General features: G+C 52.0%; 6 protein-coding genes across 6 annotated transcripts; 2 read left to right on the forward strand and 4 right to left on the reverse strand.

The window, feature by feature from the left end:
- Window positions 1–113: 113 nt before the first annotated feature.
- EDD37DRAFT_621767 (olfactory receptor) lies at window positions 114–3,004 on the forward strand. The gene is made up of 3 exons (XM_062816011.1): window positions 114–731; window positions 806–1,993; window positions 2,049–3,004. The coding sequence occupies exons 1-3, from the start codon at window positions 552–554 to the stop codon at window positions 2,769–2,771; spliced, it is 2,091 nt and encodes a 696-aa protein (XP_062673110.1). The 5' UTR covers window positions 114–551; the 3' UTR covers window positions 2,772–3,004.
- On the reverse strand, window positions 3,005–6,083 carry EDD37DRAFT_621768 (uncharacterized protein). The gene has a single exon (XM_062816012.1). The coding sequence runs from the start codon at window positions 6,018–6,020 to the stop codon at window positions 3,312–3,314; it is 2,709 nt and encodes a 902-aa protein (XP_062673111.1). The 5' UTR covers window positions 6,021–6,083; the 3' UTR covers window positions 3,005–3,311.
- A 128-nt stretch (window positions 6,084–6,211) lies between these two features.
- EDD37DRAFT_256230 (amino acid permease-domain-containing protein) lies at window positions 6,212–8,498 on the reverse strand. The gene is made up of 3 exons (XM_062810738.1): window positions 8,028–8,498; window positions 7,795–7,976; window positions 6,212–7,742 (listed from the first exon to the last, which is right to left on the reverse strand). The coding sequence occupies exons 1-3, from the start codon at window positions 8,216–8,218 to the stop codon at window positions 6,355–6,357; spliced, it is 1,761 nt and encodes a 586-aa protein (XP_062673112.1). The 5' UTR covers window positions 8,219–8,498; the 3' UTR covers window positions 6,212–6,354.
- Window positions 8,499–9,699: 1,201 nt separating this feature from the next.
- On the forward strand, window positions 9,700–11,272 carry EDD37DRAFT_677067 (dynactin 2; the record flags this gene model as incomplete). Its single annotated transcript, XM_062819594.1, has 3 exons — window positions 9,700–9,738; window positions 9,793–9,852; window positions 9,904–11,272. 3 exons carry the CDS (start codon window positions 9,700–9,702, stop codon window positions 11,251–11,253), a joined length of 1,449 nt encoding a protein of 482 aa, XP_062673113.1. The 3' UTR covers window positions 11,254–11,272.
- A 20-nt stretch (window positions 11,273–11,292) lies between these two features.
- Window positions 11,293–13,247, reverse strand: EDD37DRAFT_646913 (alpha-1,6-mannosyltransferase; the record flags this gene model as incomplete). The annotated part of the gene is made up of 3 exons (XM_062817792.1): window positions 11,293–12,653; window positions 12,718–12,891; window positions 12,947–13,247. The coding sequence occupies 3 exons, from the start codon at window positions 13,245–13,247 to the stop codon at window positions 11,293–11,295; spliced, it is 1,836 nt and encodes a 611-aa protein (XP_062673114.1).
- Window positions 13,248–13,826: 579 nt separating this feature from the next.
- Window positions 13,827–15,664, reverse strand: EDD37DRAFT_646914 (uncharacterized protein; the record flags this gene model as incomplete). Its single annotated transcript, XM_062817793.1, has 3 exons — window positions 13,827–15,272; window positions 15,328–15,495; window positions 15,545–15,664. The coding sequence occupies 3 exons, from the start codon at window positions 15,662–15,664 to the stop codon at window positions 13,827–13,829; spliced, it is 1,734 nt and encodes a 577-aa protein (XP_062673115.1).
- Window positions 15,665–15,691: the final 27 nt, after the last annotated feature.

The following is a 15,691-nucleotide window of genomic DNA, read 5'->3' on the forward strand; positions in this document are numbered from 1 at the left end:
GCCACAACAGTGACAACACCGAGCAAACTTAGGCGCTAGGCTTTGAGGGGTATAGAGCCCTCCCTATACCCAGTGCTTAGGCGTGCCTGTCCCTTGACCTGCCGGAGTTTAGACTCCGGCTAAATCCTTTAGCGATAAACCTTTTTTTCCTTAATCAATTTCTTGGAGAGTCTAAAGACTTGTTTTCCGAGACACTCGAAGGGGTTGCGCTGCCAAACTGCGCTCTCGCTGGTGCTTGCGAGAAAGTCCGATCGAACCTTCCCTTTAGGGCCAATCTCGAATTTCTCCAGACTGTCAGAGCGTTTCCAATTCCATTTCCCCAGATCCCTTGGTCGCTCAGACTCATTGTGTCTTCGTTGAACATCCTACCTTTCTCCTCTGTGGCCAGTGGTGGAAGAAGTCAGCTTCACCTCGAACTCACCCATCTCGTTCATCTCTGTTCTCCTTTTTTCCCTTGTCGCGCGACATCGGACAACGGTTTCCGAGCGATCAAGAAAGACCTGCCACCATACCTTTGACGACTAATCGCGCGACACCTTTAATCTCAAACTATGGCGACCGTGACGGAAGCTGTGAAAGAGTCGCTGGTGGGCTCTGCACACCCGACCGGCCTGACCAACGAATCGCGTACCACATTCTTCCAAAATTCCAGACAAGATGGTGAGGAGAGTGAGCTGTACATGAATGAGGAGGATTTTATCAATGCTATTGCACCACCGCAGGAAGATTATGTGAGTTTTTGTACATCCCAACCGATCTCTCGGCGTCGATCTTAAATGGAAGGTGTAGCTAACCTGGGGTGCAGCACAAAATCAAGCGAGAACAGTATGGCATCCTCTTTAGTGTCGCAGATCGACACAAGCGCGGCAGAATCTCAATGAGTGAATGGGCTGCCTTTGACAATTTGCTCGGCAAACCAGACGCAGAATACGAGATCGCATTCAGACTGTTTGATGTGGATGGAGCTGGTTCAATCAAGTCAGAAGTCTTCCAGAAGATCTACGAACAGAACCGTGGTCAAGACAGCATACCTTTCGACTTCAATTCAGAATGGGCCTCATTATACATTGGTGGTCAGAAGAAGAGACACGAGATGACATACCCACAATTTGCACAGATGATGCGTGGTCTGCAGGGTGAACGGATACGACAGGCATTCCACCTCTACGACAAAGACAAGGACGGCTACATCGACCCTGAAGACTTTGAACGTATCATCCGTGCCACCGCCGGACACAAGCTTTCAGATCATCTTCTCCAGAATCTACCCACCCTGTGCAACATCTCAACCGGCACCAAGATTTCCTACGCCAACGTCCGTGCTTTTCAGAACGTGATTCGGGAAATGGACCTGCTAGACCTCATCATTCGCAATGCAACCAAGAAATCATCCGACGGCCGAATTGACCGGACAGAATTCCTCAACGAAGCCGCACGACTGACTCGATTTTCCCTGTACACTCCCATGGAAGCCGACATCCTGTTCCACTTCGCCGGTCTCGATCACCCTGGTGGCCGATTGGCATTGGACGATTTCGCCAAAGTTCTCGATGCAAGCTGGCAAAGCTCCAGACTTGGAGAATCAGTGACCGACACAGCAGATCGCGTCGTATCCAAATCCAGACAATTCCTGTCCAGCATGCTCGAGTCCGCACACCACTTCGGACTGGGCAGTATCGCTGGCGCTTTCGGCGCTTTCATGGTGTACCCCATCGATCTCGTCAAGACGCGAATGCAGAACCAGAGAAGTAACCGAGTGGGAGAGCGATTGTACGAGAACTCATTAGACTGTGCGCGCAAGGTCATCCGAAATGAAGGGTTCAAAGGCTTGTACTCGGGTGTTCTGCCACAACTTGTCGGCGTGGCTCCCGAAAAAGCCATCAAACTTACGGTCAACGATCTGGTTCGTGGGAAATTCATGGATAAGCAGACCGGTGCTATTCCTCTACGTGCGGAGATCCTGGCAGGTGGTTCTGCAGGAGCCTGTCAAGTGGTGCGTTGATTCCTCCTTTCGTATGGTGTCATATGGCTAATCTGGTATGTCGCAGGTCTTCACCAACCCCTTGGAGATTGTCAAAATCCGACTACAAGTGCAAGGCGAGTTGGCCAAGAAAGCCGACGTACCTAAACGATCGGCAATGTGGATCGTGCGCAACCTGGGTATTCTGGGTTTGTACAAAGGCGCATCGGCATGTCTGTTGCGAGACGTTCCCTTCTCTGCCATCTACTTCCCGACGTACAGCCACTTGAAGAGAGATCTGTTCGGTGAATCGCAGACCCAGAAGCTCGGTATCTTGCAGCTGTTGACGGCCGGTGCCATTGCCGGCATGCCAGCTGCGTACCTCACGACGCCGTGCGACGTGATCAAGACGAGATTGCAGGTCGAGGCACGAAAGGGCGACGTCACGTACAATGGTCTTGCAGACTGTGCACGCAAGATCTTGAAAGATGAGGGATTCAAAGCTTTCTTCAAGGGCGGTCCCGCGAGAATTCTGAGGTCGTCCCCACAATTTGGTTTCACGCTGGCGGCGTATGAGGTTCTCAGCACGTCGTTCCCGTTTCCGGGTAGTGAGGAGGCGGAGGCTCAGAAGGCTGCGAAGGGGAGTGCGGCGGGGAAGATGGAGCCGGGCGTTGGTCTTAGAGAGGCTAAGGCTCCGTTGCCGTATCTTAGGAGTCGAAACGCGTTGAAGATTCTGTTGGATTTGGATACGAATTTCGGACGGGTCCGGGTACCGGAGGGGCCGAGGTGGTTTGGAAAGCCTTCGTCATAAGAACTCACCTGCGGAACGGGAAGAGGATGTGATATGGTGCAATACCGGTGAGGTTGAGTGTGACGTGTGTGTGTATACAAGCATGGGAAAGAGAAAGACATAATGGGGGCTGTGCATATGTGTGGCGTTCTCCCCTCGGCGCATCAGAGATTGCGGCATAGCGAGGTTGACTGTTAGATTTTTTTTCAATTGAGCAATTCAGCTTCTTGGATGAGTGTGTACATTGTATTGAGTGACCGCCCTTGGGATCATCGTGTAGAGGGTTATGCGATGGAGTGGGCGGGTGCCATCAGGGCGAATGATAGGGACAGCGTGATGCCCGGCCGGACGACGTCGTGCATGACACAGATGGGAACGTGTGCTGCGTGCCAGAAGGGCATCATGCATAACGCAGAGGACATCGTTGATGAATAGGGAAGGAGTCAGAGATGGACTGGCGCTAAGAAGGTGATTTACAACATGGAGCATGCCATGTACAGATTGAATGCTCTTAGACTTGTGCTCGGCGTGCTCCTGCTCATTCAACGGCCCTGTCTAGCCTTATTCCCTTCTCACCTCCCCAGCAACAGCATGACAGAGCTCGACCTTGACGCCGGCGCCCAACAGCACACTGATCCACAGCCGTTGGGTATCACTCAGCCTGTCGTTCGCGCTCTTGACTTCACTGAATACAATCTCGCCACCACTCCCATTCCCGTCTCCGGGCTTCCAAAGCACCAAGTCCGGCACGCCGCCTCCTCGACTCTGATACTCCTGCGCCATGACCAGCATGACCGTCCCCAGGGCCTGGCCATCCCAAGCGCCCAACAACTCGAACAGATCGTCACGCTCGAAACCATCCCACCTCACGCCAACGATACACGTCTTGCGCTCGAAGTGGTCGTCCCATACCTGACTTGCGATCTCCACCGCTTCGTCATTGCAGATCTGGTTGACCCGCCGCAAAATCTCGGGTACGCGGCTCGAGAAGAAACTGTCTGTATGTAAGTCGAGCGGACACGTCTGGTACGCGGTCTGAAACACGTTTGGGATGTAAGGGTTGAAAAAGAGTATATCGTAGAATAACAATCCGAAAATAGTCCTCAAAATGCCGCCTTCGCTGTGGTACCCCTTGTAGCCTAGGACGTGCCGATAGTGTGAGAGGCACATGGCTTCGACGCTGACGTGCTCGTTTGTGTCGAGAGTATCGAGCCAAATAGTCTTGCCTCCCCCAAAGGTGCTGGGTTGATGCTGCAGAGTGGGAGGCTTCGTTGTCGAATCTGGAGCGTTGACGTTCATACTATTCTTGCGACTAAGACTTCTGGCCGGGGTGTCATCACGATCTTTCTCGATCTTGATTCCGACGACGTCCCGCTCAAAGGGCTTCCCGAGTCGGACGTGTCCGAAGTCGTGCTGCTCACGTACAGGTACGTGCAGCTGCTTTTCGAGTTTCGTGATACGCTTCTGCAGGTCGTAGTGGTATATGACGTGGCATTCATTATCCTGAAGGCCCTGTTCACAGGTATTTAGGGCTATTCGTTTCCAGTGCTTCTTGTTCGCTTCGACAGCGCGGTTCTCGGTTGGAGTAAGAGCGTGCATGTAGTGTTCTTCGAGGAGGGCCTTGCGTTGATACCATGCTCCTCTGCGAGCGGCATGAAAGAGACGCTGGTCCAAGAGCTCGGTCAAGATCTGGTGCTCGCGTAGATGTTCCTTGAACCTTGCTAGCGGTTGGAGACCCTTGTGCACGATTCGGGTGTACACCCAAGCTGGACTGAAGCGGCGAAGATAGGCACCTTCACCACTCTCGTAGATTCGCTCTTCCTTTCTCTGCTCTTCAGCCAGCAATACTTTCCATCGTGGGTATACCGCTTCGAATATGTCTTTGACTTCTTCGAATGACTTGCGGCCAGGTGTGCCATTGAACTCGAGAATGTTGTCAACACGGAATTGAGTGCGGAGACTAGCTTCGAATTCGAGAAGGAGTGACCTCGACTCGAAAATGGTGGTCGACCGGCTCACGATGTACTCAGGGAAATTGCGCCGCGAGATCTTCGCTAGTATTAGTGTCGTCAAACTCTTCTCAGTCCATTCTGTACTGCGATAAAAGACGAGATGAACCCGTTCGAACAGTTTCAATGGAGTCAGCGAAAGCCGGATGCAGCGTCCTGTCTGGTGAAGAATCTTCTTGGTGAAGTGGGCGTCTCGATTGTTGCCGATCATAGTGGGTGTCCTAGATCCAGAGCTCTGATCTTCGTCTTCTTCGTACATTGATCTCGTGTCGTCGCTTTCGACGGATTCTGCCGTTTCTGTACGTCTAAATCCTTTGAAGCCCAGGCCTGCCTGCCTGCCACTTGTGCGACGGAGGTTTTTAAGCAACTCGCGTTTGTTCTTCCCTTGCACTTTGGCGTCCTTCGCGAGAACCTTTAGCTCGTCCAAAAGGAGCAGGCTACTTGCTTCGTCCAAGGTTGTAATATGCTCTGAGGAGCACTCTGCAAATGAGAAATTCTCCCCCAAGAAGCTACCTTCTGGTGGCTCGAGTTCGCCCGGGAAGGTCTCAGGTTCATCTCCGTCTGTGGGTAGCGGCCGATCCTTCTGTAAATCTGCCACTGCAGCTTCAATGTCTGTCATATCTGAGTAATATTGCAGATCCTTGACTCGAAACCATTTACTGGTTTTCCGCAAGAACAACCGTACGTAGAGGTATTGTGCTTGATATCCCAGCTCACGCCATATCTTGAAAAGCTTCAATTCAGCCTGGTTGAAAAGGTGCTCTTCTTCCTCCAAGACGGTGTCTAAGGCGAGGTTGAAGGCATCGACGTAGATGGAACTCCGACCTCTTACCCAAGATCGTGACTCTAGTCTCGACAGAGTCGTGCCGTCCGCCTGCTGTTTTTGCTTTTCGTCGGCATATTCACCGGCTTTGTAGGCCTCATAAGCTTCAATGGCTTCTTCGTCTGATTGAACAGGTGGCAGCGTAGCCTCCAACTGCGTGGTTCGAGGGACAGTCGGCAATGCAACATCATCCTGGTCTATAAACGGCTCCTCGTCCTCGGAGTCTGGAATCTCATTCTTGATGGCCCGTTGTGAGACTGCCTTTCGGGGTGAACCTCGTTTAGGGCTGTTTGCACCGTGTGCACCGGTGGGTTTGCGCCGCTTCGCAGGTGGGGAGGGAAAATCATCGTCGTCATGAAACCCGGTTGAAGGAGGATGTGGTATACGCGTACCCATGAGTCGGTTGTGTATTGAAGGTGGTTGTGGTTCAAGGACCATGTCGACTGTTTCGAGCCATAATGGCACTCTGGGATAGACGAAGCACACAGGGATTAAGTAAAGGATCGAACTTTGGGAATGATTGATATCATAGTGTGGGGAAGATCCTGTGCCTAACTTACTCAACGCGTCACAGTACGCGCAGTCACGGGATTTGCGAAGGGCTTCATTCACTAAGTGGTTGCATAAAGGTCGTATATCAGAATTTCAACAATATGGACAATCCTCGAAATACAGATAGGCTTCGCTCCAGAATATTCAAATCTCCACTCGCTTCCACTATCCTGGTGAATCTCTCAAGCATGGTTGTAAGTATAACTTTCGCCTCCCATAATTACACTGCGGCTGATTTGTCCACATCCTTTGCCATGTAGCCCGGCGAGGCTTGGTCCGAATCATCCATGCCTTCCTCCTTACCTTCGAGCACGTTGCCCTCTCTCCCAAGCATTTGATGGGCAATATTGACTTTAGGACCTGTAAACCATTTGTGCGCACTCACAAACCACCATATGATGATGAACAACATCGGACCACCGTAAACAAGACACGTGTAGTTCATGAGTGAAGGATCCAGATCAGACCCAGTAACACTGGGCAGGCACAGAATCGGAATCATCACCAGAGTAAAGCATGTTGATGCAACACCGATCGGATATGAATACTTCCCCAGGTGCCAAGGTCCTCGCCGGAAACGATTGCCGACAAAGAAGGTCCGAATGGTGATGGGAATGGTAAAGGCCACAAAGGCACCAATAGCTCCGACACTGAAGATAGCCCCGATTACTTCAGCACCTCCGAACAGAAGAAGGGTTAGACAGATGCCGATGGTGCAGTTGAACCAGACCGCATTGACGGGGGTGTGGGTGCGCGGGTTGACTTGGCTCCACCATCTCGAGCCGGGGAAACAACCGTCACGGGCGTAAGCGAAGGTGACTCGCGATGCGGCAATCATACAGCCTTGTCCCATTGAGAAACCGGCTATGATGGTCAAAGCAAGCAAAGCCATAGCCGTCTTTTGGGGGAGAACCTGCAAGAGGTAAGACGCCCAGGGTTGACCGAGATCGGAATCCAATACATCGTCAATGTCGACGACTGTGTATGCCACCACTAATTGCAAGAACCATCCAAAGAGACCACCGAAGCCTGAGGTCATGACGATTGCTCGGGGGCTCGCAAGATTGGCATTGCTGCATTCCTCGGACAGATGGAAAGGAGCATCATAGCCAGACATGGTCCAAATGACGGCAATGAAGGACATGAGAACAGCGACTCCGTTGGGGAAGTCGGTCCCGTCATACCAATTGCCCCAAACAGTGCTACTTTTGGTGAAGCGTGGTAGACCTTGACTGGGACGGTTTGTACCGGCGGGAATGGCGATGACCACAATTACCAGCGCAATGATGTTGAAGGTGCTGCCATAGGAATTAAACGTGGCAATCCATCGAGTTGGCATTGACGAGATGATTCCGTGAATGATCATGATGAAGGTTGTAAGAAGCCAAACCTGGTAGTTCTGCGGGACATAGTCGGGGTTGCCCATGGAGCCGGCTGCCAGGATCATGGAAGCCAATGCGTAGTTGACCGACGGTGCACCAGTGACTTGCGCAAGCCAATTCGACCATCCGGTAAGCCAGGATGCGAGAGGACCATAGCCAGGGGGTGCCAGTACTGCAGCTGCGTAATATAGACCACCAGAAGTGGGCATAGAGGAACACAATTCAGCTGATCCGGATTAGCATGGTTCGTGACATTTCTGAAGTGGTAGTAGGCTTACCCATGCCCATGGCAATGCACTGGATGAACGCCATTGCGATCAACCAACCCCAAACCATACCTGGTGTGCCAGTGTATCCCATACCGTAGTACAGAGTGGATGCGAAGGATGGAAGCAATCCCAGCACGGCAAAAGAAACACAGAACGATGTCCATAGTGAAAACTCGCGCTTGAATTCGGGCCTGACAATATGTTAGTGCCAGGGTATTGCAACGAGGCCATAGTGTCTGTACTTGTATCCCAAAGACGCAAGAACCTCTTCATCGGCAGTCAATTCTCGGTCGAAGACGGGGACCGCGCCCGGTGCCAGGACGGAAGTTACGGGCTCGTCCGCGACCGACTTCCTGCGCGCTGTCGCAGACGCGGTGCTGAGATGGCGGCCATATCCCGCAGAAGCGGTACTGGGGTTGCGATCTCCGTTCATGATAGATATCTCCTTTTAGTTTCTTGGTCAAACAGGAAGATGTCGTTTGTTTTCATGGACTGCAACGACTTCGGTTGTGTTCGGTATGGCGACAGAGCTTGCTGTAGGTGCTCAAGAGTAACCGAGGTAATCAAAGGCGGGCGGCAGGAATAGGCCCGAGCTGTGTATATATGAAGCACGCTCCAACAGTTCAACGAAGATGGCGACGAAGGCAATATTCAGATAGAACAATGTAAAGAGGGGATAGCAAGGAGCGTCAATCAAGCCATAAGTAGCAAAAAGACACACTGGACATACAACAGGGACTGACCTTCGTCACCGGCTCTAAGGCGCGCAGGGACTTTCGATGCGAAAGGAGCATCAGATTTGCCGTCCTAGTGATCCTCAAGGGACTAGAGCTTGATCAGGAAAGTTGACGCTGTTATCAGGGAGGGGGCGTAGAGTTCGAAGAAGCTATGATGAAGTTATCGACGATTGCTGGACGGTGAGTGGTTGCAATAGGCGAGAGACAGAGATAAGAGATGCCATGGGTCCATCTGGGGGAGGCCCTGAGCGAGCCGCTAAGTCGATAGTGGTGGATGCTTCGGACATTGCCAACGTCCCCAAGCCATGTTTCCCCAGGGCCTAACAAAGTTGACAAACGTTATCTCTGGCCCCAATTCCATCGTCTTGGGCCTGATTCGTGTCTGGGTCGACCGCGACCAGACCGTGCCACGAGGACACAAGCATTCCATGGAGCATGATATGCTGATATGATATATACGTACAGGTATGCGATAGGGTCGCATCAAGTGTTTCGGCTTGCGTGTTTGATTGTTGCCACCAAAGTACCATGCATGGGTGGAGGCCGGTTCTTCCGTTTGTTAGCATATCAACTCAATATCAATGTCCTTATCAATTCAACGACTAAGTCCGCTTACTCACATAGATTTCTCACCTAGGACGCCGCAACTGTTCTTCCGCCTCCCGAGTAGGCATGTTTAGCAAGATCCGGCACGCTCCGACGTACCTGTTATGTCACTTCTGTTCTTTTTGTTGACGTGCGCATATCGATCACCACATAGCCTTCCGTCTGAGTAGTGATACACCCGATTGATCACATTCGAGGTCATTCGCGGATCTGAAATTGTTCTCGCCGTCGCGCTTGTAAGGGCATGTCGTCAAATGCATACACCTGCCTGATGAAGAAGAAGTCTTTCCACCCCAGAATGGGGTTCTGTGCATTCTTGACCGGTTCTCAATTCGCAAAGCAGTCGTAAGCGACAAGGCTAGGTCAATTCTTCTTCTGGAAGTCTGAAGCGTGAGTCGCTTGCATGCACTGGCACTTGGTGAAATTGTATGGGAGGAGGCCGAACGCGCCAAGACTGTTTACTAAGTGACGTTCCTCAAGCCTAAACTGGTGCAACTAAACTTTGAACCGCGTAAAGTGTCCCCGAACACTTATAGTGAGAACACGGCGAGTCCAGGAAAAGCCGACTAACATGGCTGTCAGCAGCAAATATGCCCATCTTCCAGACGTGGTGAGTATTATAGCCGAATTCAAGGACAATTCATGCTGACTATCATCGTTACAGGATGCTGCCCCTGAGATTTACGAAACCCCAGAATTAGCCGACGATGTATCTACCGCGCAGGTAAACTTCCAGATGCTTCGAGAGTTTGGCGGCTTTGACTGAATTCGGCAGACAGGTACACTGCGCACGATATCACCCTCTCCTTCAGAAGATGAAGCGCGTCCAGGTCTGGACAGACAGCACCTCGATCGAGACGGAGCAAGGCGGAAATTCGAACCCTCACAAGTGGATGCCCGTGATGTAGACTTTTCAGACACAATCGCGGGCACACGACGGTCGTACCGGACTCGCAGCTCACGGCGACGACGGAGGCGGCTTGAAGATGGCGCAGAAGAACTTGGTGACCTGAGTGATAGCGAAGACGAGACCTTGAGCAGGAAGCTCGCCCGGTTAAAACGTGAAGCCGAAGAAGTCAGGCTTGAAATACAGCAACGAGAGCAAGAGAAAGACACCGACGAGAAACTCAAAGAGACTGTCGAACAGCATGACGGTGAAGACGAACATGATGCCAATGTGGATGGTGTCGAACAACTCAGCAAAGTTCTCGATCAGCTGAGCACAAAAGCAGGATCCAGGTCCTCAGGAAGCCTGGAGAATCAATTTCTGTCAAGACTAGATGCAAGGTCAATACGGAGGAATGGCCAAGAGACGAACCGGCCTGTGGCCGCTCAAAAGGAAGACACCCAAACAGCACCATCGGCTCTGTCGGCTGTGGCAGCTTTCTCAGACAGACTCACCGCCCTCGAAGCTGCACTGGGTATTCCCTCCACAAACGTCGAGTCCCAGACATTGTCCCTCTTACCGACACTGGACGGTCTAGCGAAGCAGATCACAGTATTGTCCAACACGCTGGCGCCGAAATCCTCGACGGCGTCCTCCAACTCTCAACCTCCACCAATTCTAAACGGCGTTTCCTCGAAATTGAAGACCCTGATCGCCGAGTCCGATCGCCTTACTGCCTCCCGCAAACAAGCCCAGCAAGCTCTCGTCGAGCTACACGAAGTGCGTATGCGCCAGCTCGGATACAGCGGCTCACGACCGCGCCGCGGGTTCTCCAATGCATCTGCGAACAACAAGACCGATGCCGACCAAGCTGGTCCAGGCGACGAGTCCTTGCAAATCCAATCCCAGGTGTTTCTGGACGAGCAATCCACAAAAATCACAGCCTTGTACCAGGTACTCCCCACCATCCAGAACCTCCAGCCTCTCCTTCCAACTGTCCTAGACCGGCTGAGGGAATTGCATGTGATTCACGCCGGGGCCGCCGACGCTAAGAACAATCTCGATGCAGTGGAGAAAAGTCAGGCAGAAACTCGCGAGGAGATCAAGCAGTGGAGACAGGCGGTTGAGGATGTCGAGAAAGGCATGGCAGATCTAGAGGACGCCATGAAAGGGAACGTCGAGGTCGTGGGCGAGATGGTTTCAGGGCTGGAGAGCAGAATGGCAAAGTTGCATCAATAGTAATGAACCATCGCTTGCCCACTCACCCTATCAGTCGTCTCATGGACTGATCGGAGTTTCGCCTCTCTTCAGAATGTACAACTTCGTCTCCAACCCCCAATGCACCCACCACCCCATCGTCCAGCTCCAGCTCTTGCCTAGCAGCTTATCGGCGCCGAATCCCTCTCTGAGCACGTCATGCACGACCCCATACGCCCATTTAGCTGCTGACCCGTACATGGCCTCCGTCAACCTAGAAAACCCATCATCTTCTCTCCTCTGCTGTTTAGGTCCCAGAACCAGAAGCCCGCGCCCAACGTCAGGTCGTAGGATTTTGGGCTTACCCAGCCCCGGAATCTTGTCAACGACATCCCACGCACCAATCACACGACTGGGATCCTCAACGACCACATAATCGAATTGACTCCAGAAAGTGGGTGTCAGGAATTCCGTTTCGTTATCACACTTATCATACAGCCACCGTGTAGGACGCTTCGATCTGATCGTCGGCTTGCGACCGTCCGACGACCCAGGGAGCGTAAAGACAGGCCTACCACTGATCTCCAAGGACGGCTCGTCCAGAAAATGCGTCACGCCCGTCTGCAGCGCGAGATTCGTCAAGTGTACGCGAATCTGCGGCTGAGGAGCATAGTTGACGGATACTGCGTGTAGAGCTTCCACAGCCTGACCCCCAGGATACGTCAGTGCGGACAGCGGGAGAAGGACGCCCGTGGCGAAGATGGTCGTCAAACCCGTGGTGAGTATCAGAATGTAGTGAGTGAGTTTGTACAACACAGAACGATCGGCGCGGTTCGAGATATATGCTGCGCAGACGGCAATGGCAGCCGTTATCGGTGGGACGACAGGGAATATAAAGCGCGTTTCTTTGTGCGGTAAGATAGAGTAGATGGCGACGTAGCTTAGAGACGGGAGTATGAGGTCGAGGAGTGCCGGGCGCAGTGTTGTTGTTGCTGTTAGACCCCATGGTATCAGCAACAGCAGGGCAGGGTTGAGAAGGAGTCGTGGCAATGCTGATGTGAAGTACCAGTGCAATGGTGATGTACCCCAGGCCGATGCGCCGAGACTATCGTTGGATGGGAAGATGTTGGACAGGAAAGCGGCGAGTTCTGGCCACAGGAGAGTGCGCGATTGCCAGAAAATGGTGTCGATGCTGACTGTTAGGAAGAGGCCGGCGATTGTCGCGGATAGGATGGCTGGTAGGAAGATTGTTCGGACGAGAGAGATGGCTGACGACAGGTTTGCGGATTTGACGAGAAGATAGAAACATTGAGAGGCTAGAAGCAGGGCGAGTTCAGAGCGAAAGATGATGGTCGCTAGGGTCAGGAGGTAGAGGGCTAGTCTTGCGTGTTTGATTCGTGGTTGTTGAGGCATTGGAAGGAGGAAACGGAGGGCGAGTGTAGCTATTTCGTGGACATCAGCTCTCGGACGTTCTTCTCCATCGACTTGGATCAATGAGGCACATACTGATCCCAAATGCGAACATATTGGTTAGCGTCCGTGACGAGTAGTACATGATGTGGAATTGACTGGCCTGGAGCACGGTGTACCAGTTTGCTGCCGCGGCGCCATATGCTCGCCTTACCCCCGACGCATAGCTTATCAGGGCAGCGCCGTTAAAGAGGCCTAGTACGCCCCGGACTGTAACTCATCTTAGAAACGGGTACAGAGACTTGGGCTTGGGTGGTATGCTTACCGAGCAGTTGCTGTTGTAGTCCGTCAAGCTGGCCGTACCAAATGAACGGCTTTGCTATGGCGGCCAGAATTAGAGGCCCAATGAATGTCCTGGGTACGGCTCCGGCGAAAGTCATGTGGTCGTATTGAGCCTTGAGCTTGAGGTAGACGTTACTTGTTGGCACGCCATATTTCAGGATGTCGTGTGTGGCTTGGATGTTGAAGGACTCTTCGACTTTCGTGTACGGCGACAAATACAGGTGGAGGAGTATCAAAGCAAGAATGGCCACACTGCCAATGTGCCACAGCTCTATCTTGGCCATGTTCCTCCACTCGGTTGGCTTTCGTACGAGAATCTTGTCAGGAGAGTAAATAAATGAAGGTTGAGGACACCCAAGAGAAAGGGGTCAGCCTCATGGAGATTTCATGCCACGTGACATCAATTTCAAGTTCAGCCTTGCGACAACATGAACCACAATCTACTCACAGCACAATATTTTGACGCGGATGAGGATATATCTGTGCTATTTACGTGCAGGAATGACTTGACGAGACGGGATTGGAAATACTAGGCCAATTGGTGTCACAATCATGATCTCATGGCCGCAAAATGTCATTGATGTTATGTTCTTGAAGAGAAGAGAACTACCTTCGCTTCCGCCTCGACTCGACCTTCATCTGTGAAGGTGCGACCATGTTCGAGTGTATTATACACTGGTACTTGAGAAGAAAAACCCTTGTTACAAAGAATGTTTCGCCTGCTATGACCTTCGAAAGCATCCTTGTTGGGGGTGTATCCAATGTAATCCCAATTCGTGCCGCACATGTCCAATGCAGCCAAAATTCCTGCATAACCCATGCAAACGTTCTCCCAACTCTCTGTTGAATAGTAATTGATCGTGCTAAAACTCCATGCTTGTCTCATCCGATTCATCGTCACTATCCTCGCTGTTGGTCATGACAGCTTCTTCCTCTTCCTCGCTGTCATTTGCAATTGCCTTATTAGAATCATCACATTCAGGTTCTTCCTGAACGCAAGCCGCGTTGGAGTCCGGACGCTCTCGTCGATGGGCACACCTCATACACTGACAGTCCCCGCCAGTCCATGCGCTCAAGAGTTGCTTCCTGTTTTCATAGCTTGTCCGCAGCTCTTCGTTCGATAGATAGCTGATAAACAACTCTGACCCTCTAGCAATATCCTTTCTTGCTACTATTCGCACAGAACTTGTTCCGTTCATCTCGTCATCGAGTGCTGCGACATTGGGTCTACAGCTGTGGTTGAAAAAGCTGTAAAGCGGATTGATTGCTGCGATTTGATCCTCATTCGATTCGAGCCCCCGAGCATTCGTGGCGATACGATTGGAAATAGTCTCAAGCACCCACCCCTCAGAAAGACTGTCCTCGAATATATCACCGCCGAGCTTCTCCAGGACCTCCAGTGGTGCACAAACGTCGTCAGTATACGACCACGCTCTCGTGGCACCGGAATGGTAGCCTGCTGTCAAACGATTGATGGGCCAGGACTCAAGGGGGTGGCCGGAAGAATGATCTCGTGTATGCTTGTGTACGGCGGCGAGTACCCGAAAGAACAGCGCCTGATCTTCATCTTTGGGGGGCTGGCTCAGACGGCTGTGTGTTCGTTGGTAGTATCCGCTCCATTGGTACAATGCGCCGAGTTGGCACACTGCGTTCAGCCTTCCTGCACAGGCAGCGTCGCAGAACAGTTCTTCTGATGCCCAGAAGGTAGAACGATTACCAGTCAGGTCCGCACAGCATGCGGGACAGCGAGACGAGCCACTGTTTGCACAGATTACTGTGCGATCCACGAATAGCTTTGATCCTGCTGCTATGTCAGCCATGGCAAACAGGCCGTATGCATCTTGATCTAACGTTAGCTGGCCACCGTGTTGCAGTCTTTCCCGTAGTTGAGTCTCTTCTATGGTGACACGACCGTTTGAGAGTCTTTGGAGCTCCGATTTTGCATCCTCGATCGTTGACATCGTGCGGCGAAATAGAAGGTCTGGTATCCATGGGTATGGCACCAACTTGATTTCTCCTTTCGAGAGCAATTCATCTTGATACTCTTTCTCTGCCTCTCTAAAGCTATTGTCTTGCCAATGATGTTGGCGTTCCAAGCGTAGTGCGCGTCTTGTAGACTTGGTCAGTGTATCGTAATCCTCCTTTTTCGGACCATAGAGCACGTAGTTTTGTTGTGAGATGCCCAGGAGGAGATCTAGGCACTCGACAAAGCACCGGGCGAGGAACAGAGCTTGGCCCAATAGAAGGGACGTCTCACGTTTGAGTATGTAGAGGTCGTAACAGCTCCGACCAGGCCACGTGTCCTGAGTCTGTCACCAGAAGGTTAGGTATAATTGCATGCAGACGTTGTAATGTGGTTCTTACTGCTCGACAGGTCAGGAGTAAGGCCTTGTGTGCATCCGATACAGCCAGCTCTGGGAACCTCAGCTTGATGAGAAGCTCGGCTCTGGCAATTCGCGTCTCAATCAAGTACGGATTATGATGGATGCGGCGACTGATTGATCGTAGTTGTAATTCAACCTGGGGAAGTTCCTACTCCAAGTCAGTTGAGCTCCGGCTGAATGGGACCAGGTACTATCACCGTCTGATTTGGCTCTTGGTAATGAGGGTAGTGCGAGAGATATTGCTCAATGAGGGACTGGCTCTCATCGCCATAATGGCACAAAGATCCAACCCATGGACGAACCCAACATCCATCCATCTTGACCTACCACGCGTCAGTGGGAGA

This window comes from Exophiala viscosa (assembly GCF_022695815.1).
Source record: "Exophiala viscosa unplaced genomic scaffold EDD37scaffold_2, whole genome shotgun sequence".
Lineage (NCBI taxonomy): Eukaryota > Fungi > Ascomycota > Eurotiomycetes > Chaetothyriales > Herpotrichiellaceae > Exophiala > Exophiala viscosa.

Excerpts from the sequence above, each read along its gene's own strand:
- EDD37DRAFT_621767 (XM_062816011.1), top strand. The coding sequence starts at position 552 with ATGGCGACCGTGACGGAAGCTGTGAAAGAGTCGCTGGTGGGCTCTGCA. Across the intron at positions 732-805 it reads CACCACCGCAGGAAGATTAT|CACAAAATCAAGCGAGAACA; the intron begins GTGAGTTTTTGT and ends CCTGGGGTGCAG. Across the intron at positions 1,994-2,048 it reads CTGCAGGAGCCTGTCAAGTG|GTCTTCACCAACCCCTTGGA; the intron begins GTGCGTTGATTC and ends GGTATGTCGCAG.
- EDD37DRAFT_621768 (XM_062816012.1), bottom strand. The coding sequence starts at position 6,020 with ATGGTCCTTGAACCACAACCACCTTCAATACACAACCGACTCATGGGT.
- EDD37DRAFT_256230 (XM_062810738.1), bottom strand. The coding sequence starts at position 8,218 with ATGAACGGAGATCGCAACCCCAGTACCGCTTCTGCGGGATATGGCCGC. Across the intron at positions 7,977-8,027 it reads CTTGCGTCTTTGGGATACAA|GCCCGAATTCAAGCGCGAGT; the intron begins GTACAGACACTA and ends ACATATTGTCAG. Across the intron at positions 7,743-7,794 it reads GTGCATTGCCATGGGCATGG|CTGAATTGTGTTCCTCTATG; the intron begins GTAAGCCTACTA and ends AATCCGGATCAG.